At 43.9% G+C, this 25,287-nt stretch overlaps 2 protein-coding genes across 3 annotated transcripts; one reads left to right on the top strand and one right to left on the bottom strand.

Annotated features, from left to right (window-relative positions):
* Positions 1–1,247: 1,247 nt before the first annotated feature.
* Positions 1,248–15,137, top strand: NUSAP1 (nucleolar and spindle associated protein 1). Its single transcript, XM_072115271.1, has 12 exons — positions 1,248–1,448; positions 2,862–2,927; positions 3,218–3,379; positions 3,690–3,825; positions 5,557–5,649; positions 5,740–5,852; positions 6,063–6,113; positions 7,105–7,271; positions 9,108–9,277; positions 9,600–9,713; positions 13,435–13,537; positions 13,721–15,137. The coding sequence occupies exons 1-12, from the start codon at positions 1,356–1,358 to the stop codon at positions 13,806–13,808; spliced, it is 1,356 nt and encodes a 451-aa protein (XP_071971372.1). The 5' UTR covers positions 1,248–1,355; the 3' UTR covers positions 13,809–15,137.
* Positions 15,138–15,192: 55 nt separating this feature from the next.
* Positions 15,193–25,066, bottom strand: NDUFAF1 (NADH:ubiquinone oxidoreductase complex assembly factor 1). 2 transcript variants are annotated; one of them, XM_072115272.1, is made up of 5 exons: positions 24,909–25,066; positions 23,010–23,570; positions 21,159–21,344; positions 15,762–15,836; positions 15,193–15,375 (listed from the first exon to the last, which is right to left on the bottom strand). In XM_072115272.1, the coding sequence occupies exons 2-5, from the start codon at positions 23,496–23,498 to the stop codon at positions 15,238–15,240; spliced, it is 888 nt and encodes a 295-aa protein (XP_071971373.1). In that variant the 5' UTR covers positions 23,499–23,570; positions 24,909–25,066; the 3' UTR covers positions 15,193–15,237. The 2 variants fall into 2 exon arrangements, with proteins under 2 accessions (XP_071971373.1, XP_071971374.1); XM_072115273.1 differs by having other exon boundaries at positions 24,787–24,915.
* Positions 25,067–25,287: the final 221 nt, after the last annotated feature.

The following is a 25,287-nucleotide window of genomic DNA, read 5'->3' as shown; positions in this document are numbered from 1 at the left end:
TCATTAAAGGGGACCTACCACCACGAATCTACCCATAAAGGTAGATCGGGTGGTAGGTGGATCAATAGGACGTGAGGATAGCCCTTTTAAGGGCTAATCCTCACGTCCCTGCACTGTTTTGTGAACTTATATTAAAGGTTTATGCTAATTTTGTTATGCGGCTACTGGGGCGTGGAGTAGCCGCAGCTGTGGCTACACGGCGCGGCTACTCCACGCCCCAGTAGCCACTTAACCCCTCCTACCCACAATCTTCGGCACGCAGCTCCTTGCAGCTGCGCGCCCTCGTCCGGCGATCCTGCCGTCTGCACAGGCGCAGAAAGCAGGCCCGCGCCTGTTTCGGAGCAGTGACCGCACAGCAGGCGGGCCTGCTGTTTTGCGCCTGTGCAGACGGCAGGATCGCCGGACGAGGGCGCGCAGCTGCAAGGAGCTGCGCGCCGAAGATCGTGGGTAGGAGGGGTAAAGTGGATACTGGGGCGTGGAGTAGCCGCGCCGTGTAGCCACAGCTGCGGCTTCTTCACGCCCCAGTAGCTGTATAACAAAAATTAGCATAAACCTTTAATATAAGTTCACAAAACAGTGCGGGGACGTGAGGATTAGCCCTTAAAAGGGCTATCCTCACGTCCCATTGATCCACCTACCACCCGATCTACCTTTATAGGTAGATTCGTGGTGGTAGGTCCCCTTTAAAACTGGGGGAGATTTATCAGATGTTTCTGAAGTAAAACTGTCCTGTTGTCCATGGAAACCAATCAGAGCTCAGCTTTCAATTTCCCACAGCTAATTTTAAACTGAAAGCTGAGCTCTGATTGGTTTACGTGGGCAACTAGAACAGTTCTGCTCTCTGACACTTCTGAGACACAGTTTTACCTTATGATAAATCTCCCCCCACAGTGGCCTGTAGTATGTATATATATAATGTGTACTGCCTATTGTTTATGTACTACCAATTCTTGAAACGATACTTGTAACTGTCTTCGCAATTGACGTAATTTTATATACTCCCTTTACAGCTTTTAGGGACTACATATTATGACACTCCCTTCCGCTGCCTCGGCTCCTCCCACTGACTGCACCCCCGCCCTCTGCTTCTCTCTATACTTTATTATTATGACGCGATTCATAAAATTGAGCGTCTGCAGAGCGCACGCCCACTAGCCAATGAGATCGGCGCCCTCCGGGCCACGTGACCGCGCCGGCCCAATCCCGCGGCGGGACGACTGAATTTTGATTCAAAGCCGTTAGTAACGTCACGCGGCGCGCGATTTCAAAATAAAAAAAAAAAGAAAAGAAAAAAAAAAACGCCGCCGCCGTTGTTACCGTTCTGACCGCTCGTTTTTACATCTCATTGATTAATCATGGAAGCGCCTTCTCTGGAGGAGCTGGACACCTACAAGTATCCCGAGCTGAGGAGGCTGGCCAAGGCGGCAGGACTGAAGGCGAACCTCAAGGTGAGATCACGGATGCGATAGGACGGATAGGCTCCGTTTTGACATGGTCACTGCGTTATGTGACAGCTGTCACTGTGATACTGTGAAAACCTGGCATGGACGATATGGGCAATACCCAGGGTATGTGATCAGGGGGTGAGACCTGGACCTGAGGCTGTTTACATGTAGATCTGTATAGTATAAGAGGCTACAGTCACCTCATGTATCTGTTCTCTATTGTTACAGTGTGTCAGGATATTTATAGAATCAATATTTATCAATATTTGTAAACCAGAGACTTCAGAAATACTTCACTCACTTTTACGAAAAGATACTGTATATACACAGGCGGTCCCCTGTTTAAGGACACCCTACTTACAGACGACCCTTAGTTACAGACGGACCTCTCTGCCCTCTGTGACCTCTGGTGAACCTCTCTGGATGTTACTATAGTCCCAGACTGCAATAATCAGCTGTAAGGTGTCTGTAATGAAGCTTTATTGATAATCCTTGGTCCAATTACAGCAAAAAAAATTTGAAACTCCAATTGTCACTAGGGCCAAAATTTTTTTTTTGTCTGGATCTACAATTTATAAAATCTACAGTTTTGACTTCCATACAAATTCAACTTAAGAACAAACTTATAGACCCTATTGTGTATGTAACCTGGGGACTGCCTTGGTTATATATATATATATATATATATATATATATATATATATATATATTATGGGTTGTCGCGCCTATCGGTAGAGGTCCTAAAACTGTGATTCCACCTGTCCCTTGCAAATGATTGGAATAGCAGGACACGGGGGCAGCTGCTCCATCTATTCTCTATAGGACTGATACTTTCACTGTGCAATGTGTGATCATCCATTTATCTACTGTACAATGAACCCCTTGTTTCCTAGTGGCTGAGGTTCCTATCATCTGAACCCCATCAATAAACAAATTATTCGCTTTACTAGAAGTGCCATAGGGAGCACCAACCCGGGGACACACACCCCAGCTTAGAGTTCATCAGTCACAACACGTTAGTCCCTAACCACAGGATAGAGACTAACTAGCTGATTGGTGGTGACCTCATTGAAGGGACCCGTTGTACTCCAAAATGAAAGAGCAGACAGTTGCACATGAAACCTGCTGCTCTATTTCTCACTATGTCACTGAGAAAGCAAAGAGCCTTACCAGGTTATCGCATGTGTGACCGTCCGCTTCATTCTTTTGGGGTGCAATGGACTCCTGAGACGTCAGGAGATATCTGGGTTCGGGCTATAGGATGTGTAGCTGTTTTTATGCATTTTATGCATATACTGCCAAATTCTGGAACACTATATTTTGTTTGTTTGCCTTTGTTGTTCTTCCTGAAGTGTATATATAATTTTATTTTTCTTTTAATTCATTGTTTCCGTTGATGTTCATTTTGGCTCCTAGGCTGACCGACTACTCAAGGCTTTGAAGAAGCACTTCCATCCATCTGTCATCACAGAGAGCAGCAGCGTGAGTCACATTTGGGTTTCATATTTTTGTCTTTTGGCGGATTCCTGAATTGTAGAGCAACTAATCCAGCATGAGAACCTATTGTTTCCTGTGTAATATCAGTCAGGACTTCCTCATACGTATTACGGGAACTTCCAAAATCCACTAGTTAAAACCCCTTATATGCCAGTGGTGTCCGATCAATGAGGATTTGGAAAGTGCTCTACTCAGGGCGTGTAGTTGGAGATAATTTTCAAATTGGTTATTTAGAATCTTGTCCTATTATCTGTTAATGACATTTTAATTTCTAGGATTCGGATGGGAACTCTACCCTCACTGATGACTCGCAAGTCAAACTGGATGAAGAAGAGCAGATCTCTGTATGTCATGTCACTCACAGACGTGGTCGGGGGAGAAAGGAAAACCAAGCCGACTCTAGTCCGGAGAAGGAGAACCAAATAAAACCCGTTCAGGTACTTGGTACTGTGCAATCTGTGCCTTGAAGAGCAAATTTAGCCAGGATCCCGGCCATAAGTCCTGCTGTCGAAATTGTTGGTATAATGCAACTCCCTCCTTATCCTTCCTCCTGCTCCCTCAGCGCTTCCCTCAGTTCTATGGACATGGGAGTCATCTTGTGATATCTTGCCTTAAGTCCGTCTATATCTGACATGACATGTAGTAGTGCTGCAGGCCTGTGTGCCACACACAATCCCTTATCACCTTATACTAGAGGGCTAGATCTTTTCATGTTGCTGTCAGAGGCTGATCTTTACTTATCTCTAGGGAGAAGACTCTGGGAATGATGTAGAGGAAACTTCTGTTCCCGTTTCTACCATCAAGCTGCAGGCGCAACAGAGCGCTGAAGATAAGACCCGTGAGACTACAGCAGATGCTGCCAAGAAGCCTGCAAGGAGGCGAAGTATGTACAATAACATTAGATGGGTTTTATAAATTTGACGCTAATACTATCATTATAGCAGAAAAATAAAAATTGTCACCTTCATTTATATGGAAAGTAAACATTATCATTTTACCCGGCTGCCTAGAATGTTCATAATTTTTCCATTTAAAGGGGTTTGCCCAAGAAAATTCTCAAATTTTAATCCCCTAGTGAGGTTTACACAATAAATAACATTTTAACCCCCTTACTTTATGTTCCTCAGTTGTATTGCTGTTTTACCTCCTATCACTCAGTGGTGGCCAGTGTAAGATACCAGAGTATGGGCGGGGACTCTCTAAGAAAACACTTCATGATCCCTCTGTGCTGTAGGATAGAGTGAGCTGACAATGTGCTTAGATTGTCAGGGTACAGGGTTTATCTACACATTTATTCACCTTTTTGAACATTGTACTAGTATCTGACACAAACAAAAAGAGCAATGAGACATATCAAAGATCATAAGATCTATGAGATGGATATAACACACAATGACACTCAGCTTTGCTATCTCGCCTATAACGCACACAGTCTGCTCTGCTATGCCTTCTCACCCCCTGGATATAGACCTTATCTTGTCTGTAGCTTGTAAAGTAAGTCTCTGTACACTGCTGCTTGCCGGCAGGAAGTGCCTTTGTCTGAGTTGGTCTTGTAATATAGGGGGATGGTGCAGACAAGAGAAGCTATTCATTTGGGGGCAACCAAATTGTAAACACCAGGACTGACAGAGACGAATTATATCTGGGAAGTGCATTGTTTTTGATGAAGGGCTTTGCCCATGAAAGAAAATTCTCAAATCTCAATCTCCTAGTGATGTTTACACAATAAAGATAATTTTTAACCCTTTAATTTACAATTGTACACGGTTTTATTTCTGTTTTAGCTCCTAGAACTCAGTGATGGTCAGTGCAAAATTCCAGGGTGGGGATGGGGACTCTACGCTTCATGATCCATCATATTCTGTGAGCTGAAAATGTGGTTAGATTATCGGGGTACAGATGTATATATACTTTAATTTAGCTTCTGAACATTCACTAGTATCTGACACATAGAAAAAGAGATGAGACAGATCAGAGTGAGAGATAATGAAATGCATACTACACACAATGACACTCTGGCTCTTGCTACATGTCAGCTACACACTACTAGATATGATGTGTCTCCCCCTTATCTGCCTGAAGCTTGTAGTTCTCCTCAGGCTGTGTACACGCTGGCAGGAAGTCAGTGAGTGGGAATCCGTGTGAGCTCCATCCTGGAATGCAAGGGAGCCGAGAGAAAGACGAGCTCTGTGAAGCTTCAGGCAAGATGGCTTCCCCGAGCCTTAAGTCAGAAGTTACTAGGGGCAACTGAAATTGTGTACAGCTAGGACTGATAGAGACAGTGAATTAGAGAATGTGTTATTTTGTTATCCTGAGTATATTTTTTGCGGCTTATTGAAAGAGGCAAATGTAGAGCATTTATTAAAGGGCCGAAGCCACTTTAATGAATCTGACGAGCAGCGGAGCTCCAAAGACAGACTTGGAACTGTCCCAATGAGCCTGTCTAATGATAAATCTCCCCCCTTGTCTTCATGGAAATGCCCCTTTAAGTGTAGTTTAAAACCCCTTTAATATCAGAGGAGCAGAAAGCCACCATAAAACTTGATTTTGCTACACTCCAAACAATTTGATACAAGAAAAGACCATATATATTGAGACTGTTTTACTTTTTTAGGTAAAGGTAAACGCTCTTCTGCTAGAAAATCTAGTGGAAAGATCCCGAGGATTGCAGCCATTTCCAAAGCCGGATCAAAACCCTCAACTCCCAGTAAGTCAAACCCTCCACATAAAGGGTTTCCTTACATCACCTGATTTACAGTATACGTTATCAGATTAAACCAAATATTTCTATTCTTAGATTTCAAGAAACTTCATGAGGCCCAGTTCAAGAAGATGGAATCGATAGACAAATACCTGGAGAGGAAGCAGAAGCGTGTGGATCCAATAAGCACCTCCAGCCAAGAAGTGAAGGTTTGTAAAACTTATGCGAGAAATTCTAGAGAGGATTTGTTATAAAAGCCAAAACCCACAAAGCAAAAACCTTTTAAAATTTACAAAAAAAACTGACAGTGGATCATACAAGACAATGGCTCCATTCAGACCTATTCTTGTATATAGTTTATTAACAATTTACAGTACAGAATATAATCTTAAGATCTTATTTCTTTCTCTGTTATCTAGATGCTGACTCAAAACTGTAATCAGAAGAAGACCCCCGGCAGCAATACAAAGGTAAAGTGATGCCATGTTTTCTATACATTGATACACAAGGCGATGGCCCCCCACAATGTACTAAAGGGAATTTAAAGAGAGTTTTAAGATTAAAAGATCAGTGAGGGTCAGATTTTTTTAACGAAGAATAAAGAAGCATGCCATCCGACCAAAGAGCTATATTCTTTATCTAATCTAATTACACCACAATATAAAGAATTTATAAAAACATTTTAAAACATGAACAAACGTCACCAAAAAATATCCAACCCATATGATAGTGTCGGCTGCCCTGGAACACCAGCGCCCCCTCCTGGCCAGAGACCAATATGGCAGTAGTAATGTGTACCAATAGAATATTAAGAGAAGCTAGGGACATGAGTACCACAAAAGATAGATGAGCCCAAAAATACAAGATCCAAGATCCAGTCCCAAGCTAGAAAAGCAACAAATATTGCCTGTGAACAAACCAGCTGGGGGGAAGCTGGGTATGAACCCCATGCGTTACTCGGAGGTACTCACTTGTGGTGTGCCCATTTAAATAAGCCTCCTCCGTGTGTCTCGTGTTGCGGCCAATTGCAGTTTCCAGATGCTACTGACAAGCAGGGTGCGCTAATAATGTATTCATGCGCGAGCCGGTTATAGCCTAGGACATATTGCGCAGGTAGTACCTTTTGCAGCCACTAAGCACTCTTCTGATCAGTGGGAGTCGGACCTCACTGATCGAACTTGAGGCCATGAATATTGAGGCATACCCTCCATTACAGGAATGATATTGGTTCACTGTGTTATATGGTTTATATACCAGCAGGGAAAGAGTTACCCAATAATTTTGTTAAAGACTTTTTCTTTTTATGGGACAAAATTCAATTGTTTCTGTATGTGATGATCTCCACATAAGGGTCACAACACTTAACTTATAAACAGTTCATGATTTTGGGATTGTCCTTATATTTACTATGACACCTTTTATCAACCTGTTCAATTGTATTCCTTTTATTTCCGATCTTAGAAATCCCTACAGAACAGATTCTCTCTACTAAGTCCAGGACCACAGACCGGTCACCTCTTTTCAGCAAAAACGCCAGCGAACCCCAGATCTACCAGAAAGCGGAGCATACTGGTTGACAAATCTGGTGCTAAACCGTCCACATTGTCATCATCTAAGATGAATGTCAGGTAAATAGGAGTCTGATACCTGAGATGCACATTTAATGGTTAGCACCCTTTTGGGGCCTTGCACTAGGAATGATCCTATAGAGCCCTAATAAATAACTGATACCCTTCTTTTAGGCAAAAATAGTTTTGCTTACATCCCCAAAAATCTCCTTTTACTCCTCCCCATGCCTTATGCCTCCTTACCGGTCACAGTTCATGTAACATCATCTTGGGTCCTTTAGCAAATTTTACCCCATGCATTTATCTGACCACATTAAGTCACAGGAGCCTCCATGGACTTCTACTCCGCTCCATCCTCCAAGGAGGCTGCTGTGATCTCATGTGTACATGGTGTACAGTTAGAGGTTTATGTGTCTATAGTTGAATATTAGCAGACAATCCCTCAATACAAGGAGGCAGAGCAGTGATTTGAAGAGACACAGAGCTGTCATTCACAATAATGGGGCATGGATTACTGCCAGAGATAAGAATCACACATACCAGACATGAGTCACAAAAGCTAATTTGCATATCAAAAACTGTCTGTAATTAAGGTACAGGGCGCCACTGGCAGCTAATTTTAGGTCATATAGGGATAACTTGTAACCATTTATCAGCAGGCATTGTTACACAGGGTGGTCAAAATCTGGTGACAGGTCCTCTTTAAGGTATCTTCCTGCAATCCCAGGGAGCCTAGGACGTGACACGCTAAGCATTATTTTAAAATGAAACTTCCTGGTCTACCCAAGATTGCAGGAAAGGAGAGAACGTATGGATATGGTCACATTATTATATGGAGCTCCTGTCCGGGCCCCACAATTCTTCCTGTTTGGAGGGGCTCTTGAGGGAAGCTTTAGTGACTTTCAGAATTTCCCCTTTTTCTGTTAACGATATTGGTTAGTCCCTAAACTTGACTAGGAAACGCATGCAAAATGTTTTACCAGATCACCCTTTAGGACCTATTCACACAACTGTCGTGGGGACGTATATCTGGCCACAAATTTGCAGCCTTATATACAGTACTCTCTCATTATATGGTGACCTGGCGGTGGTACGTTGGCACATACCGCACTGTACACTGGGAAAAATAAAGCATGCTCTATCTTACTCCATGCTGTCCGTCGCTGTTTCTTCCTCCTCTCCAGTGCGCCGCCATACGCTCGTCTGGCTGAGAAAATGCTTGTGTGAATGTAGCCTTATGCTATGAGTTTGCAGACGGCTAAAACAAATGTAATACAAGACATGGTATGATCTGTCTCCCCGCAGCAGTAATATATGTAGATCATGGCCTATTGGCAACTAATGAGCAATGCAATAAAAATGAATAAGAAATAAAAAATAATAGCTACTCCTAGAATTAAACCTCCCCTCTGTACTAGTAGGAGACATAGAAAATTGTTGCGACTTTGCCCATGTCCGTTAGTATTTTTTGTTTCCCTAATTTATCCTCCAGCACAGATGTAATTGGTCTGAGGGCCCCTTCACACGGCTGTGGTTGACCTGTGAAACCATGTGCTGGCCGGTTTTCATTGACTGGAAAGGGACTCCAAGCATCACAGTGATATGATACAAGGAGTCTGGTCGGTCCATGAGATTCTGTGGGAGGCTGATGGCTGGGGCCAAATTGAAAAGACCCGTTACTGAATATGTATCAGGGAATCCAGAGTATTCTGTTTAAAGCTGCTTCATCAAAATACACCTTGATAATGTTATTAGTTTTGCCAAGTTCACCGTGGCTAGCCCTCTGCAATTACTACTTGTGTGTACCCAGGCGTAAAGATTTTACACAGATTTACAATAATCAAAGTATTTCTTAATTTTTAAAATAAGTTCTGACTACATGTAATCCGAATTCAGGTTTTCTGGAGCGACAAGGGACAATGAACACAAGTACTCTCTGGTGAAGACCCCCGCCAGGAAATCTACTACTCATGTACCCAACACACAACAGAGTGACCCAAGGAAGAGTTTACCACTGAGCACCATAAAGGCCTCACAGAGTTTTCATGAGATGAATGTTTCATCAGGTATCTGATGCCAATCTTATGTATGTTCGTGTTATGTGTACGGTCTTGTGCCTGGCTTCTTTAAAGGATATCTACCATCAAAATAAAAAAAATCCTTCAAGGTCATTAGAATAATTATAAAAGTTGATTTTAGAAGGACCGAGAACGTGGATAACACATAAGAATATTCCCACAGTCACGGTGCCTGGATCTATGAGTAATGTCAATGCTTTATCATGATGGATTTTGATGGCAGATTTCCTTTAAGTGAGACACACCCGAAATATCTAAGAAGGACATTTCTGTATCTATGTTCTTCATGGATTTTCTCCTTTCCATGTAGCTACTACTCCCTTCAAATTTACTGCTGAAAGTATGGTCACTCCGAAAAGTAACAAAAAGGCATTCGACCTTCAGGCAAGCCTGGCGCGACCTCTTGGATACCAGCCGCATAAAGGTGAGGGTTTTGGAATGACTTGTACAGGGGTCAACGAGCGTTCACTTTTTCTAGTAATCCGGAGCCTCCCACTTACCAATCATAGACAAGTTGAAAGGAATTTAAGTCCCAGCTCCATAAAATATAAGAAACTTTCTTTATTGAAGCCTAAATACAGTGACATGGCTATCCTTACTAAGCAGCTGACGCGTTAGTGCTACCCTGATGTGTGTATATAAACAAAAAAAAAAATCAATGATTGGTAATGGTAGCACTAACAGACTAGCTATGACTAAGGGCATGTGATTTTCTTTTCGCCCGAAACGTGTTAGTGGCTTAGTATGGATAGTCATGTCACTGTATCTGAACATGCTTCCATAAAAGTTTTTTTTTTCAATTTTTACGGAGTTACTGTATATACTCGTGTATAAGCTGAGTTTTTCAGGCTGGGCTGGCTGTATACTACAGGAGGCAGGCTTGGTTGGCTGTAAACTACTGGGAGCTGTCTGTATACTGCAGGGGGCAGGCTGGGCTGTCTGTATACTGCAGGGGGCAGGCTGGGCTGTCTGTATACTGCAGGGGGCAGGCTGGGCTGGCTGTATACTGCAGGGGGCAGGCTGGGCTGGCTGTATACTGCAGGGGGCAGGCTGGGCTGGCTGTATACTGCAGGGGGCAGGCTGGGCTGGCTGTATACTGCAGGGGGCAGGCTGGGCTGGCTGTATACTGCAGGGGGCAGGCTGGGCTGGCTGTATACTGCAGGGGGCAGGCTGGGCTGGCTGTATACTGCAGGGGGCAGGCTGGGCTGGCTGTATACTGCAGGGGGCAGGCTGGGCTGGCTGTATACTGCAGGGGGCAGGCTGGCTGTATACTACAGGGGGCAGGCTGGCTGTATACTACAGGGGGCAGGCTGGCTGTATACTACAGGGGGCAGGCTGGCTGTATACTACAGGGGGCAGGCTGGCTGTATACTACAGGGTGCAGGCTGGCTGTATACTACAGGGGGCAGGCTGGCTGTATACTACAGGGGGCAGGCTGGCGGTATACTGCGCGGGGCTGGCGGTATACTGCGCGGGGCTGGCGGTATACTGCGCGGGGCTGGCGGTATACTGCGCGGGGCTGGCGGTATACTGCGCGGGGCTGGCGGTATACTGCGCGGGGCTGGCGGTATACTGCGCGGGGCTGGCGGTATACTGCGCGGGGCTGGCGGTATACTGCGCGGGGCTGGCGGTATACTGCGCGGGGCTGGCGTCTGTGATCAATGCATTTCCCACCCTCGGCTTCTACTCAAGTCAATAGGTTTTCCCAGTTTTAGGTGGTAAAATTGGGGGTCTCGGCTTATACTCGAGTATATACGGTAGTACCTTCTACGAAATAACATTTTCACTTTCCAATCGTGTTCGGGATTTCTATCCAGCAGTCGCCTCCTTTACAAAAATTGGTGACACTATTCTTTTAAATAGAGCTGTGCTTTGTACTTTGCCATTAGTAGTGTCAGCTAGCTGGATGAAGAAGTGGGGGACAGCTGTCAATGTCTTTATTTTTTTTTTTGATCTGCTGCACCTCCACCCAAGGTACAATTTTATACTGGAACTTTCAAAGCGCTAGATCATACGTACTAAGAAACCTTTATATTATCCTAATTTCTCTACTAGGTTGCCGTGGTTATTTTTGAAGCGGTGACAATGTGCAGTGCAGGTATATTGGTTGTCACCTTTGTAAGTTGTCTTTAGCATATTGGTAGAAATGAAAAAAAAAAATTGCAGAGAAATGTGAAATAAATGAAATTAAACCTCTGCTGAGGAGAGGGGGGGGGGTATTTGTTTTAAGTACAGGGAAAAGTTGTCGTTTTCTTGTAAAAACTTAATAAAAACTATCTGGTTTAAAAAAAAAAAAAAACACTGTCTGCTAATCGAGGTACTGGCATTCATTTTGGTTGACGATAGCCCTTTTGGCATAATTTTTTTGGTGCGTAATAAAATACCATGAATTTTATGTTTTGTAATATTATTATTATTTTTTTTTTCTTCAAGACTTTTTCCCCTCACTTCTCAATAGAAACCTGGTCCTAAAAAATGCTGTATTAGTAAAGGCCGCTCTGTTTATAGGGAATTTCATAATTCCCTGTTCCTATACAAGTGACTTGCTACTTTTGGAAATGGTTCCTAAAAACCATTGTGCCTGTTCTTGCTCTCCGGCCTCCTGACCTTTCCAGCCTCTGGTGTGCACATGTTTAAGTGTTTGTGAACAGCCCAGATCGAATATTTATTTCACTTTACCATCTCACCAGACAAATTTAAAGGACACCTGTCATCAGGTCTGTGTCACTAGTCCTGTCACCACTACCTGTTGGAGCAGCTCACAAGGATCCATCCCAGCCTTTATCTAGTTATTTCATACATTAATCATTATAAAATCATCATTTCTTTATCATATAAATGAGGCTGGTCACATGGTCAGAGGCAGTGATGTCACCCCTGTTACCCCTCCCCTCTCCTCCCCCTGCTCATGTCTGTGTGTAATGTATAGTAAAGCATGGCTAGTGTGTGTGCTGCATGAGCTGACATGATGTATCCTCCTAATATACAGGTGAGAGACACAGACATCAGCTACACATGAATCTGACATGTTCTGCTGTAACATGGCTGCCTGGAGCTGCTGTATCTCTCCTATACACACACACAGGCTACAGGGGGCGTGGCCACCAGCACCAGGAAGCACATCATTATACAGCCTCACATCATTATACAGGCTGTCAGTCATGCACTGGGGGTGTGGCTGTACCTCCCTCTCATGAATAGAGTGGACAGCTTGAATATGCTAATGCTTCATTGGACATTTCACAGGTCATTTGCATACAGCTTTAGGACCTCATTGCTTAGGTTTACAGGCATGTAGAGGGACACTGAAGGGATAGAGGCAATGCTCTCTAATGGCAGTTTATGAAAATATATTTAGTTTAGGGGGGTTATTTTGCATGACGGGTTCTCTTTAACGTCCCAACATAGATTGGCTATTTAAAGGGGTCTTTCACCTGTAAGTTGATGATGTATTTGAATGGGAGTTGGAGCAGTGGTTCTGGTCTGGTGTTCAAGAAGCTTAAAGGGAATCTGTCGGAATGATTTGGGACACTAAACCACCCATAGGTCCTTATGTATCAGTGGTTTAGTGTCCCTGTGGGGAAAAAAAAACTTGTATACCTACCGCAGTCCGGAGATCCCTGCTCTGCACAGTCATACAATGAGGCTGGTGTAGTACACCGCGCAGCCACTGTACATGTGTCCGTGCTGTTTGGCATCACTGAATTTACTGGGTAGGTGCAGGGGACACCAGAGATGGGTCTGATGCACTGCAAACCCATCTCTAGAGAAGTATATGGAGTTTCTTTTTTAAATACCGCTCACAAAAGAGCTGTAACAGGGCAATTTAGGGGCACTTAACCATAGGTCCAAGATTTAGTGTCCCAAATCGCCATTAGCAAGTTCAGACAGAGAAAAACGCTCCAGAGTCATCCTCTGCACTTTGGTCTCTCCGTGGTCCACAGTATGACCCCTGTCATCTGAGAATCTGAATACTGATAGGTCCCGAATACAAAACAGCTGAAAGTCTGTTAATGGAATTGTATTCTCACAAAGATGCCAAAACTATATTTCTACACGAAGCTTCCACAAAATGTGATCTATGAATACTGTGGAATGTCCTGTTTTCCCCACGTTTTAATTTGTGTTTTATATCCTATTTATAGGTAAACTTAAGCCTTGGGGAGATGCAAAAGAAAACAAAGCGGCAGAACAGAGCAAGGCGTCCATGCTGAAGACCACCTACAAGCAGCCCACTCTCTCCACCAGGTACTTCTAATGATCTCTTGGAAATGGTATTAATAACCCATGTAACAGTGGGGAGGCTTGGCTGCTTACACCAAAAGTTAGGAATGGAGGCTCTCCAAGCCAAACGCAGAAATTCTCTGATCTATTACATATGATGTTTCCGTTATCCAGTCTCTTCCCTACATGTTTCTTTGTTTCCCGCAGAGAGGACAGGCGTAAGCAGCAGGAGAAGGAGCGGAAGAACAAGAGGGACAAAACACTTGGTTCCCGCAGAGGAGTCCCTGTCCCCTAATGAATCTGATGAGGGGCCACAACTTTTAGAGACTGATCTTAATTGTCGTCTTCTAGTTTTGTAAAATAAGGGAAGTGTTTTATTGTCTGTTTTGATGTTTTCGGGTTTCAAATCTTTTTGCCATTTTTCTTTCCTTTTTGTAGCTAAATAATGGTTATGGTAATAATACCGATGCGGCAGCTAATGTTAGAGCAATAGTCAGACAGATATCCTGCTTGAAGGGCTATAAGAAATAAAAGCAGTATTTTGGCTTCTAGTGAAGGCATTTATGTTCCTATATATATGTTACCATAGAATAGCATCGCATTAATGGAAAATAGGCACTTAACAGGTAGAAATGCCTTCCATGTGGACAATGGAAAGATGTGAAGATTGTGTGTACTAAGAAATTTTATACTTAAAGGGCATCTACATGGAGGATGAAGGATTGTATGCAAATGAGGGTCTCCAGGCTCCATAGGTGTTAAGCCTGGAGCTCCTCAGGCTCATTTGTATACAGTCCTATATCCTGGAGGTAGATGTCCTTTAAAGGGGTTGTTCACTCATAGAAAATTTATATAGTCTCTTTAATAAAGTTATATAATTTTCCAATATACTTTATAAATTTCTCCGTTTTCTAGAACTCTACTTCTTGTGGATAATCAGCCCCTGGTCATGTGACGTCATACAGGTACACGGCTCGATATACCCCTGATCATGTGATGCCACACAGGTGCACGGCTCTTTTGTATCCCTGGTTATGCGAGGCCATGCACCTGTGTGACATCACTATGATAATGGAGCAGTTTATATCCACAGGAAGTAAACAATTAGGGTTCCTGTTCAGTGACTGCAAGCAGAGATCTAGAAAATAGTAGGGAAAAGGGATTGATACAGAAAGTATATTGGAAAATTGTATAACTGTTCATTACACACACAACATCAATGATCTGCTGAAAGTGAACATCCTCTTTAAGAATCTGGTGACTTCACAATTTATACTAAATTGCTAGACATGTTGGCTATTTTAGTTTTGGAAACCCCACCCACATGCTTATGTTAAGTGATACTGGACCCAAATGTACATCACACTTCCATAGCATTGTCGCTGCCACCCCTTTTTGCAGCCATTATTATCCCCCCTTGAATCTGTGTACATATTTTGCAAAGGAAACTATAACTAATCTACAAGATGACTAAAGAAAAAAAAAAATATTGGGATTCCTCATGATAGCAGAGCTTGTAGATGTTTTGTGTGTCCTGTCTGGTACCATATATAAATGTTTAGTAGTGGATGTGAGTGTTATTTATTACAATGGTAACATATCCCTAATAAATGCCATTTCACTACATGGTGTCCGACTCTTTCATCTCCAGTAGAGGCTGCACATCCATATCTACTCAATAAAGGGAATAAATTATACTTTATTCTGAACACCATACATCACACTTATATAGGGGTGGTTTTGTACATCTCATAGGCAAACTCTTCTGTATGTGCTGGGTCTTTACATAATCCAATGAAGTCAATTTCGAGTTGAAATGGTCCATCTGCTCGGTCTGCAAGTGTAAATCCAAGGGTGGTGATCTGAAAATGATGGTAGTGTTAATAAACATGGATTCCTATGCCATGTATACAGTTTATCTATTGCCCAGGACTGGATCGTGGGTCTGCAGCTCTACTGCTAGACATGGGGTCTCCAGGTCCTATACCCTTCAGATCCGCTCATGTGTTTGATAACAGTCCAGTATTAGTTAGGCCTATTGCCCACAAGCAAGTTTGATGCATCCAATGCGCATTGTGTGCTTGCTGAAAAGTCCGTCCCATACCCTCATAAACCAGAACTGAACTTACCATGTCAGCGTTCTGCCCACATGTTCTAGCAAGCACACGTATCAAACTTGCTTGTGGGCAACGGGGCTTATACACATATACATTAACCTATGAAAACACTGTATTGTACATTAACACACCTTGTCGGGCATCAGAGGGTACTGGCCATCTTGGATCCTTCCTCGGCTTGTCAAAAAAAACTTGGACAAGGGAATCTGTAATATAGTTGAAAAGAACACAGGACTGCATGACTTATGGCTCTGGAACATTACTGAATATGATAGAGGATTTGCTCCCCCTGCTGGCAATCAATGGTTGGCGAAGATCTACTGTCATTAACTGTCTACTGTGATTCTACTGAACTGGGGATCAAATATGCTGCCTGCAGATTACATAGCATTAAAATGTAGTTACTGTATCATCATGTACAAAAAAGCACCGCAGGCTACAATCCCTGTACAGCGAGAAAATTACCATCAAAATAGTAGGGACACTTAGGCCTCATGCACACTAACTGTGTCTCCCTGCTCGGCGCTCCCAATCTCACACAGGCCATAGACCTCTGACCTGGCGACAACAATTACATCATTACGGAAAGGTGTCGCCAGCAAGAAGAGGTGAGTATAAACTATTTTTTTTCTAATGTGCACAGTGGGGTCTCTAATACTACTGGGGACATGTCTACCGGGGGAAGGCACTGTAACATCATCAGATTTAGGCCATGGCACCCAGGCTTTGTACCCTGGTTGCAAAAAAAAAAAAAAAAAGTGCAGTAAGTGCAGGCATTACACATGAACTCACAATTCTAAACTATTTTTTACTCTGAGCTTGGTTCTATTTTTATGTACTGTACTAAGCTGGGTTCTGGTGCAGTACTTATTAACAGATCTCAATTCTGGTTCTGTATTGTGTTCTTCTAATCTCTGTAAAGACTTGGTTTTAGTAGTGTATTTCCTGTAAGTACTGGGCTTTGTTCTGGTGCTATATATGTACAGGCGGTCCCCTACTTAAGGACACCCGACTTACAGATGACCCATAGTTAAAGACGGACCCCTCTGCCCACTGATCTCTGGGAAGCTCTCTGGATGCTTTACTATAGTCCTAGACGGCAATGATCAGCCGTAAAGTGTCTGTAATGAACATTTATAGATAATCCTTGGTCCAATTACAGCAAAAAATTTTGAAACTCCAATTGTCGCTGGGGCAAAATACAATTTTGTCTGGATCTAAATATACAGTTTCGACTTGCATACAAATTCAACTTAAGAACAAACCTATGGACCTTATCTTGTATGTAACCTGGGGACTGCCTGTATAGAACTTGGTTAGGGGCTATATTTATGGTATGATCTTGGCTCCTAGTGCTGGTTCTGGAGTTGTCAGTGTTCTACCTTCTGGATCTACACTCACCGGCCACTTTATTAGGTACACCATGCTAGTAACGGGTTGGACCCCCCTTTGCCTTCAGAACTGCCTCAATTCTTCGTGGCATAGATACAACAAGGTGCTGGAAGCTCCTCAGAGATTTTGGTCCATATTGACATGATGGCATCACACAGTTGCCGCAGATTTGTCGGCTGCACATCCATGATGCGAATCTCCCGTTCCACCACATCCCAAAGATGCTCTATTGGATTGAGATCTGGTGACTGTGGAGGCCATTTGTGTCCAGTGACCTCATTGTCATGTTCAAGAAACCAGTCTGAGATGATTCCAGCTTTATGACATGGCGCATTATCCTGCTGAAAGTAGCCATCAGATGTTGGGTACATTGTGGTCATAAAGGGATGGACATGGTCAGCAACAATACTCAGGTAGGCTGTGGCGTTATACCAAGGGGCCCAAAGAGTGCCAAGAAAATATTCCCCACACCATGACACCACCACCACCAGCCTGAACCGTTGATACAAGGCAGGATGGATCCATGCTTTCATGTTGTTGACGCCAAATTCTGACCCTACCATCCGAATGTCGCAGCAGAAATCGAGACTCATCAGACCAGGCAACGTTTTCCAATCTTCTACTGTCCAATTTCGATGAGCTTGTGCAAATTGTAGCCTCAGTTTCCTGTTCTTAGCTGAAAGGAGTGGCACCCGGTGTGGTCTTCTGCTGCTGTAGCCCATCTGCCTCAAAGTTGGACGTACTGTGCGTTCAGAGATGCTCTTCTGCCTACCTTGGTTGTAACGGGTGGCGATTTGAGTCACTGTTGCCTTTCTATCAGCTCAAACCAGTCTGCCCATTCTCCTCTGACCTCAACAAGGCATTTCCGCCCACAGAACTGCCGCTCACTGGATGTTTTTTCTTTTTCGGACCATTCTCTGTAAACCCTAGAGATGGTTGTGCGTGAACATCCCAGTAGATCAGCAGTTTCTGAAATACTCAGACCAGCCCTTCTGGCACCAACAACCATGCCACGTTCAAAGGCCACAAATCACCTTTCTTCCCCATACTGATGCTCGGTTTGAACTGCAGGAGATTGTCTTGACCATGTCTACATGCCTAAATGCGCTGAGTAGCAGCCATGTGATTGGCTGATTAGAAATTAAGTGTTAACGAGCAGTTGGACAGGTGTCCTAATAAATAATATGTTCATTAAATCATTTTAAATACAAAAGGTTGATTTAAATACACTGCTCAAAAAAATAAAAGCTAAAACTCAACACATCCTAGATCTGAATGAATGAAATATTGTTATTGATTACTTTGTTCTGTACAAAGTTGAATGTTCTGACAACAAAGTCACAAAAAAAAAAAAAATCAATGGAAATCAAATTTATTAACCAATGGAGGCTTGGATTTGGAGTCACCCACAAAATTAAAGTAGAAAAACACACTACAGGCCGATCCAACTTTGATGTAGTGTCCGTAAAACAAGACAAAATGAGGCTCAGTAGTGTGTGGCCTCCACGTGCCTGTATGATCTACCTACAATCCTCGGCATTCTCCTGATGAGGCTCAGTATCGTGTGTGGCCTCCACATGCCTGTATGACCTCTCTACAATGCCTTGCCATGCTCCTGATGAGCCCATCCACAACCTCACATCTGATCTCTTTCCAGAGCTAGACTAAAGCATCCGCCATCTCCTGGACAGTCTGTGGTGCAATGTGACGTTGGTGGATGGAGCAAGACATGATTTCCCAGATGTGCTCAATCGGATTCAGGTCTGTAAAATGAGCCGGCCAGTCTATAGCTTCGATGCCTTCAGCTTGCAGGAACTGCTGACACACTCCAGCCACAAGAGGGCTAGTGTGTTGTCCTGCATTAGGAGCAACCCAGGGCCAACCGCAGCAGCAGATGGTCTCAAAGGGGTCTGAGGATCTCATCTCATTATCGAATGGCAGTCAGGCTACCTCTGGTGAGCACATGGAGGGCTGTACGACCCCCACAACATTACTCACCCACTGCCAAACCGGTGCAGGCAGAACATCACTCTCCATGTCTGTGAACTGGCTTTCATCTATGAAGAGCACCAGGCGCCAGTGGAGAATTTGCCAATCCTGGTGTTCTCTGGCAAATCCCAAACGCCCTCTACAGTGTTAGGCTGTGAGCACAACCCCCATCTGTGGACATCAGGTACTCATAATATCCTCAAGGAGTGGGTTTCTAACCGTATGTACAGACATATGTACATTTGTGGCTGCTGGAGGTGATTTTGCAGGGGGCTCTGGCAGTGCTCCTGTTCCTTCTTGCTGCAGGGTTGCTTTTTTTTTCTTCTACGTCCAGCTCCACATCTCCAGCTGTACTGGCCTGGACACTACCAAACAGACACAGCAAACCTTCTGGCCCTAGCTCGCATTGATGCGCCTAGATGAGCTGCCCTAGCTGAACAACTTGTGTAGGTTGTAGAGTCTGTCTCATGCTACCACCAGTGTGTAAGCAGCACCAACATTCAAAATTGACCAAAACATCAGCCAGAAAGCATTGGTACTGAGAAGTGGTCTGTTGGCCCCGCCTGCAGAACCAATCCATTATTGAGTGTGACTTGCTAATTGCCTGTGAAATTGATTGTCTTTATTTTTTGAGTAGTGTAGTATATTAAAAAATGCATTTTAAATATTGGAATTGTTAATTATAAAAGGTAGTAGCGGTTGTGTGTATGAGGTCTCACTCACAGACCCAGGCACCCTGACTGCTTCACAGGATATTGCAATATGCAGATCAGATCACCCCTCCCCTCCTGCTACTACTATATCACAGGGGGTTGAGTGAGACATTTTCTGCTCATTGAAACAGCCAGTGAATCTGCAGCACTGAAGGGCACCTGTAAGACCCCCAGAGCCCTTTAGGCTCATTAGCATAATTATAAAAGTTAATTTTAGAAGGAAGGATGCCATGGATCACATATATAAGAAGATTACTACAGTCACAATGCCTGGATCTATGAGTGAGGGATTTTGATTTTCCTCATAGGCTGCATTCACACACATGTATGGGGGACGTATATAGGGCCGATATACGTCCCCCCATACACTTCTATGGGCTCGTGGCGCCCTACGGAGCGGTATGGTGCCGCACACGTGCGGCACCGTACCGCTTCGTAGCCCGGGAAAAGATAGGACATGTACTATCTTTTCCTGTATTACGGCGCCGCGGCCATACATCGCTATGGAGAGGGGCGGGGATGAGCTGCGCTCACCTCCTCCTCCTCCTCTCCCCGCGCTGCCGTGTGCCCGTAGCCATAGGGAGGTTTACTAACAGGTTTTCCCATACAAAGCTTCAGGCAGTGCTAGTTATTGGCCCTGGAGATCTGTGTAATCATACCTTTGTGTGTCTTAGTAGCAGCAGGACAGCAGATAATACATTCATATTCCAGGACTGTAGCTGGAATTGTAGCAGGGGGGTTTTTCCAACACTGCTGTGTTCTTTGTTAAGTTGCCTGAATTTTTAAACTAATATCTAAGCAGAAGCCTCTTAGTAGGGGAGGGGCTGTGCTGTGATATCTCACTAAAGAGCTCCAAGTACAATCCTAAAGGCATATTTCACAGTCCTGCTGCCACTAACAGCACATATAAATAGGTAATGTACCTGCAGATCTGCGTATAATCTAACAATGACTGCAGCTTTGTATGGCAAGATCTGCTGGCAGATTCCCTTTAACGTGCCAGACATTTGGCTAATCTGTGTGCATACTAGCCGCAGGGATCTGAGCCTCAGATTACTTTATGAAGTGGGTGTGGGTGGGGTTATTTATGGAGGAGAATTGAAGGATTTACGGTGAAGATCACATGTGCATGTTATCTAAGAAGAAAAACCATGCTGCCATATACGTGCAGGACTCATTTCCATTCTATTCATATAACCTGGAGTCCTGCTCCTCCCCCACAAGGTATAATGCAACTAATCAGCTATGACTGGAGTGTTCCTTTAACTACATATATGAGCAGAGCCCAAGGCTGAGTTTTTCAATGTAACCTGACGTTGCACTAAAGATCGCAAGAAATTATTAAAAAATGACAACGCTAGAAACTGTGTGTGTGCACATAGCTGTAAGCTATCCCACATTTTCCTTATGTAATAGTAACCAGCAGCATCTTACCTTAACATCCTGCCAGTAGGGCCCCCCGCGAGTGTATAGGAAGTAATTGTATAGATCATCCCACTGTATAGAGAAATAGGTCTCAGATTGGATGTTCACCATCCAGGGTCGTCCGTCTCCCCGAATCCTCAGATGCAACATATTAAATTTGGACCAATCGTAAGACAACTTGCGGTTGAACGCTCCCTGTAAGAAAGAAACAGATCAGTGATAACGGAAAGACAGAGACCTGGTACAAGTACAACACATACAGACTGACAATACCTACTCGTCACCTACCTGCAAGGAGCTTAACTCAACCCTGTGGCCCTTTTTTAAGTTTTGAGTTTCCATTTTTTTGCTAAAAATCCATAACTTTTTACATTTTTCTTACGTATAGAGATGTTTTCTGTGTAATAAATAGCTTTTCCTAGTGATGGTATTTAATATTCCAGGCCATGTACTGGGAAGTAGCAAAATACAAATTCAAAATTTGGTAAAAAAACGCATTTGTGCCATTTTCTTGTGGGCTCTGTTTTTACAGATTTCACTGTGCGCCCCAAAATGACATGTCTCTATTATTTGGGTCGGTACGATCATGGGGATACCGTTTTTTTGTGTGTTAATACATTAAAAAAAAAAAAAAAGGCCTTTGGTACAGAAAAAAAAATGTCTTTTGTTTCTTCATTTCGCCATCTTCTGGCAGTATGTGGGGATTTTGCACATCATGGGGCAAATTTACTTACCAGTCCCTGCGCGATCCCTGACAAGAATGTACAGCTGCCGCGATTCACTAAAATCGTGCGCCCGATATCCTACATGTGTTGCTCAGATCCGACAAAGTTCACCTTCTTCCCGATGCATGTAAGTGCTTGGCTTGCAACAATTTAAGTGTTAAATCCCGCGTTTTGTCCGAATCCTTCGGATTGTCCGACGGCCCGCCTCCCGATTTGTGTCGCATGAAAGCTGGCGCCGATGAGCCACAATCCCCTTTTAAATCCCTGTCCCGGGGGCGCAATCCCAGAAAAGAAAAACCCAAGGGAAATGCGGCCGCGGGACCCTTAGTAAATAAGCCCCCATGTGTTGCAATGTGCCACTGGCACCTCGTAACAGATTTGCAGAAAATACACAGCATCACACACTGACTCCCACGCACTAAACAAGGCTTTTCACTGCTGGTGGCAATAAAACAGTTAACACCTGCAATCGGGGTGTTCCTGTTGGGCGATAGCTGCACTATGCAGCAAACACCAAGCTTGTATGGAGAGGGCTATTCAATGATACTAAAGTTAACCCTATATGACCCAGCCTCTCGCACATCGGGGGCTGGTGTAGCGCGAGTCCCCGGATCTGATGTGTATTTATCAAAATATCTCCCTTTTCAAAGTTTTTGCACACGTTTGGTCGATTACAGCGCCATCTGTCACCAGAACTGAAAAAGACCTAAATGAAATCCATGTTATTTTTCCTGGAAAATCCAAATCTCTAGTACAAAATGGGGTTTATAACATTTTAAAGTCCCCCCCCCCCCCAATTAGGGTAGGAGGCTGAGTTTGGTATCATTGGATAGATTTAAAAAAAATATTTGATGTGCATTTTTAGTTTTTATATCCAATGTGTATTTTCCGACATATTCCACCGTCCTGACCTTTTTGCGACACCCTGTATGTATACACGTGAGGCACCTAGAAACCCAATTCTGGTGCGCTATTGACAAGGGGAATCTCCCCTTTAATGGAATATCAGCATTGTGTTTCTGGGTCAAACAGGACACAATTGATCAAGGAGCTGGAGAGAGATGTGTATAGTCTGTGCCCCTATGATGCCTACATATATAGAGAGCCACTACTACTAACCATGATCTGTACCAACCTTTGGAGGCTTTGTCCTCAGGGTACAATATCCGCTGTACTTGGTTTCTCCATCTCGGGGCAGCTCATTATTCAGCACCCCATAAAACAGGCCCGTCTGCTCGTTGTTGCCCAGTTTTAGGTAGGCCTGGCTTTTCCCCCCAATCTCCACATCCGATGACACCACCCAATTCTTCAAGTCCTCCGGCCTCCGGAACTCCCACACCACATTGGTCTGCTCCAGGAGGTCTTCCCTCAGCGATTTACCGTTCGGCCCTCTAAGATGATCCGCCGCTTCTTTCACTGCAAGACCGAGGTGTTTCCTCAGACTTGTCACTCCATTCCTGAGACTAAAATCGGTTTTCTTCCAGAAGGGCGTCTGATCCGGGGGGAGGCCGGGTCTTCTGTATGTGCCGCTGTATAACACCGGACACAAGGCAGGACTGTGGAGTCTAGTCCAGTGGTTTCTGCATAGGAGGAGTCCTTGCTTCATTTGAGGGGATAAAGCCATGGTGTTACAATGTCCTGCTGGATATAACCACCCCCTGGCTCCTATATGTACAATGTATCCAGAGCCATCCTCCTGAAAAGACATAAATCAGTGTAAGAAGAATTACAGGGAATCCACAAATCCAACGAATACATCTGTAAAACGGGGAGGAAAATTCCAGGATTGCAGCTGTCCAATTACAAAGGGGCATGAACTCACACTGCTGAGCTCTGTGCACAATGTAAATGTATTTTTCACAGTTATGCCGCTACTTACAACACACACAAAACTAAGATTACACCGATCTGACCGATTTTAAAGAAAATCAACCGTCAGTATCAAGTATGATAAACCAGGGACATTACTCATATATCCAGGCAGGGTGATTGTGGTAATCTTCTTATATTTGTTATGCATGGCATCCTTCCTTCTTTCAACTTAAAAACATATGCTAATGAACTCAAAGGGCTCCTGGGGGTGTTACCAGAGCCCCTCCGTGACGCAGATTCATAAGCTGTTACACTGTGCAGGAGCACTTCCCCTCCCACTGTGTGCTGAAACTTCCTCTTTCAGCGAGATTACAGGCAAAGTAAGGGGGAAGTGCTGAGGGAACAGAGGGAGGGTGAGACCGCCTATGTCCCAGGTTTATCATTCTTGATTTTTATGGTAGATCTCCTTTAAGGAACACTTTTGAGAGCTTTAGGGTGCATTCACACGTTGAGTTTTCATTGCGTTTTAAACACATTACAACAGCTGTGGAGAGGTGATCTGCCTAATTACATTACTGTTTACATTTGTTAATGCAATGTTAACAAAATGCATATGTTAACATCACATTTACTATACGTTTTGTGAATGAAAATGTTAACAGTATTGAAATTAGGCAAATCCCCTCCCCTCAGCTGTTGCAATGCATTTCAAACGCAAGCCGAAACGCAGCGTGTGAACGTGTCCTTAGAGTTACATTTGGTATCCACATTATTGTACAGAAAGGACATTTTGTCCTGCAGAAAACAAGCCCCCCTATAACTATGTACATGGAAAAATAAAATCAGGGTTTTAGAAAGGTCCATTCAGACAGGTTTTTCAACCTCTGGAGATCCCCTTTAAAGGTTCTATTATTGCTTTGGAAGTAATTTTACAACTAACTTAAAGGGGTTGTCCAGGAGTTTATATCATTTGCCCCCCCAGCAGTAACATTGTCTGGGGCGGTGTTAGACGTGTGTGAACATTGCTCTATTTGAAGAGAGAAGAAACCGCACGTCCATGTATATTTGGTTCCACTAGTCACTGATCCCCCATTACTGACCACACGCCACACATAGATCCCGAGCTGCCGCTATTCAATGTTCATATATTCACTGCGCCACAGAGAAAACGCACACGGTAACGTAATGCGGTTATTTATGGAAACTCCGGGCATGCCCTTACCGTCCTATACACACTGCGCGGCAGGAAATGACACGAGGCGGGGCTAATGACGTCATCCGCGTGCGACTGCGCTGGAATATTATTTACCCACACACACACGTAATGCCATAAGCTCTCCAGCAGGTGGCGGCTTGTTCCCGCCGAGCCCTTTTCTGAGGTGGGCGTGTATACAGAGCAGCCCAGCCCACCGTTTTTACGCTAATTCCATAACTTCCATAGAATTGAATGGAAGTTACGTAAATAACGTAGTGTCGTGATTTACGCTGCTTCCGCAAATCCGGCTTTACGGAAAAGGCGTAACTCACTATATTACGTTGTTTACGCAAACGCCGTTAAGTGTAATAGGCGTTACGTAAACAGCGTAACTTGCGTCATGCAC

The sequence above is a fragment of the Engystomops pustulosus genome, chromosome 7 (assembly GCF_040894005.1).
Source record: "Engystomops pustulosus chromosome 7, aEngPut4.maternal, whole genome shotgun sequence".
NCBI classification, from domain to species: Eukaryota; Metazoa; Chordata; class Amphibia; order Anura; family Leptodactylidae; genus Engystomops; species Engystomops pustulosus.
This window is presented reverse-complemented; position numbering and strand designations above follow the sequence as displayed.

Coding starts and splice junctions, on each gene's coding strand:
- NUSAP1 (XM_072115271.1), top strand. CDS start 1,356: ATGGAAGCGCCTTCTCTGGAGGAGCTGGACACCTACAAGTATCCCGAG. Junction 3,826..5,556: donor GAAGCCTGCAAGGAGGCGAA/GTATGTACAATA, acceptor TTACTTTTTTAG/GTAAAGGTAAACGCTCTTCT. Junction 7,272..9,107: donor TCATCTAAGATGAATGTCAG/GTAAATAGGAGT, acceptor ATCCGAATTCAG/GTTTTCTGGAGCGACAAGGG.
- NDUFAF1 (XM_072115272.1), bottom strand. CDS start 23,498: ATGGCTTTATCCCCTCAAATGAAGCAAGGACTCCTCCTATGCAGAAAC. Junction 21,345..23,009: donor TGAGGACAAAGCCTCCAAAG/GTTGGTACAGAT, acceptor TCTTTCTTACAG/GGAGCGTTCAACCGCAAGTT. Junction 15,837..21,158: donor CCTACTGGCAGGATGTTAAG/GTAAGATGCTGC, acceptor ACTATATTACAG/ATTCCCTTGTCCAAGTTTTT.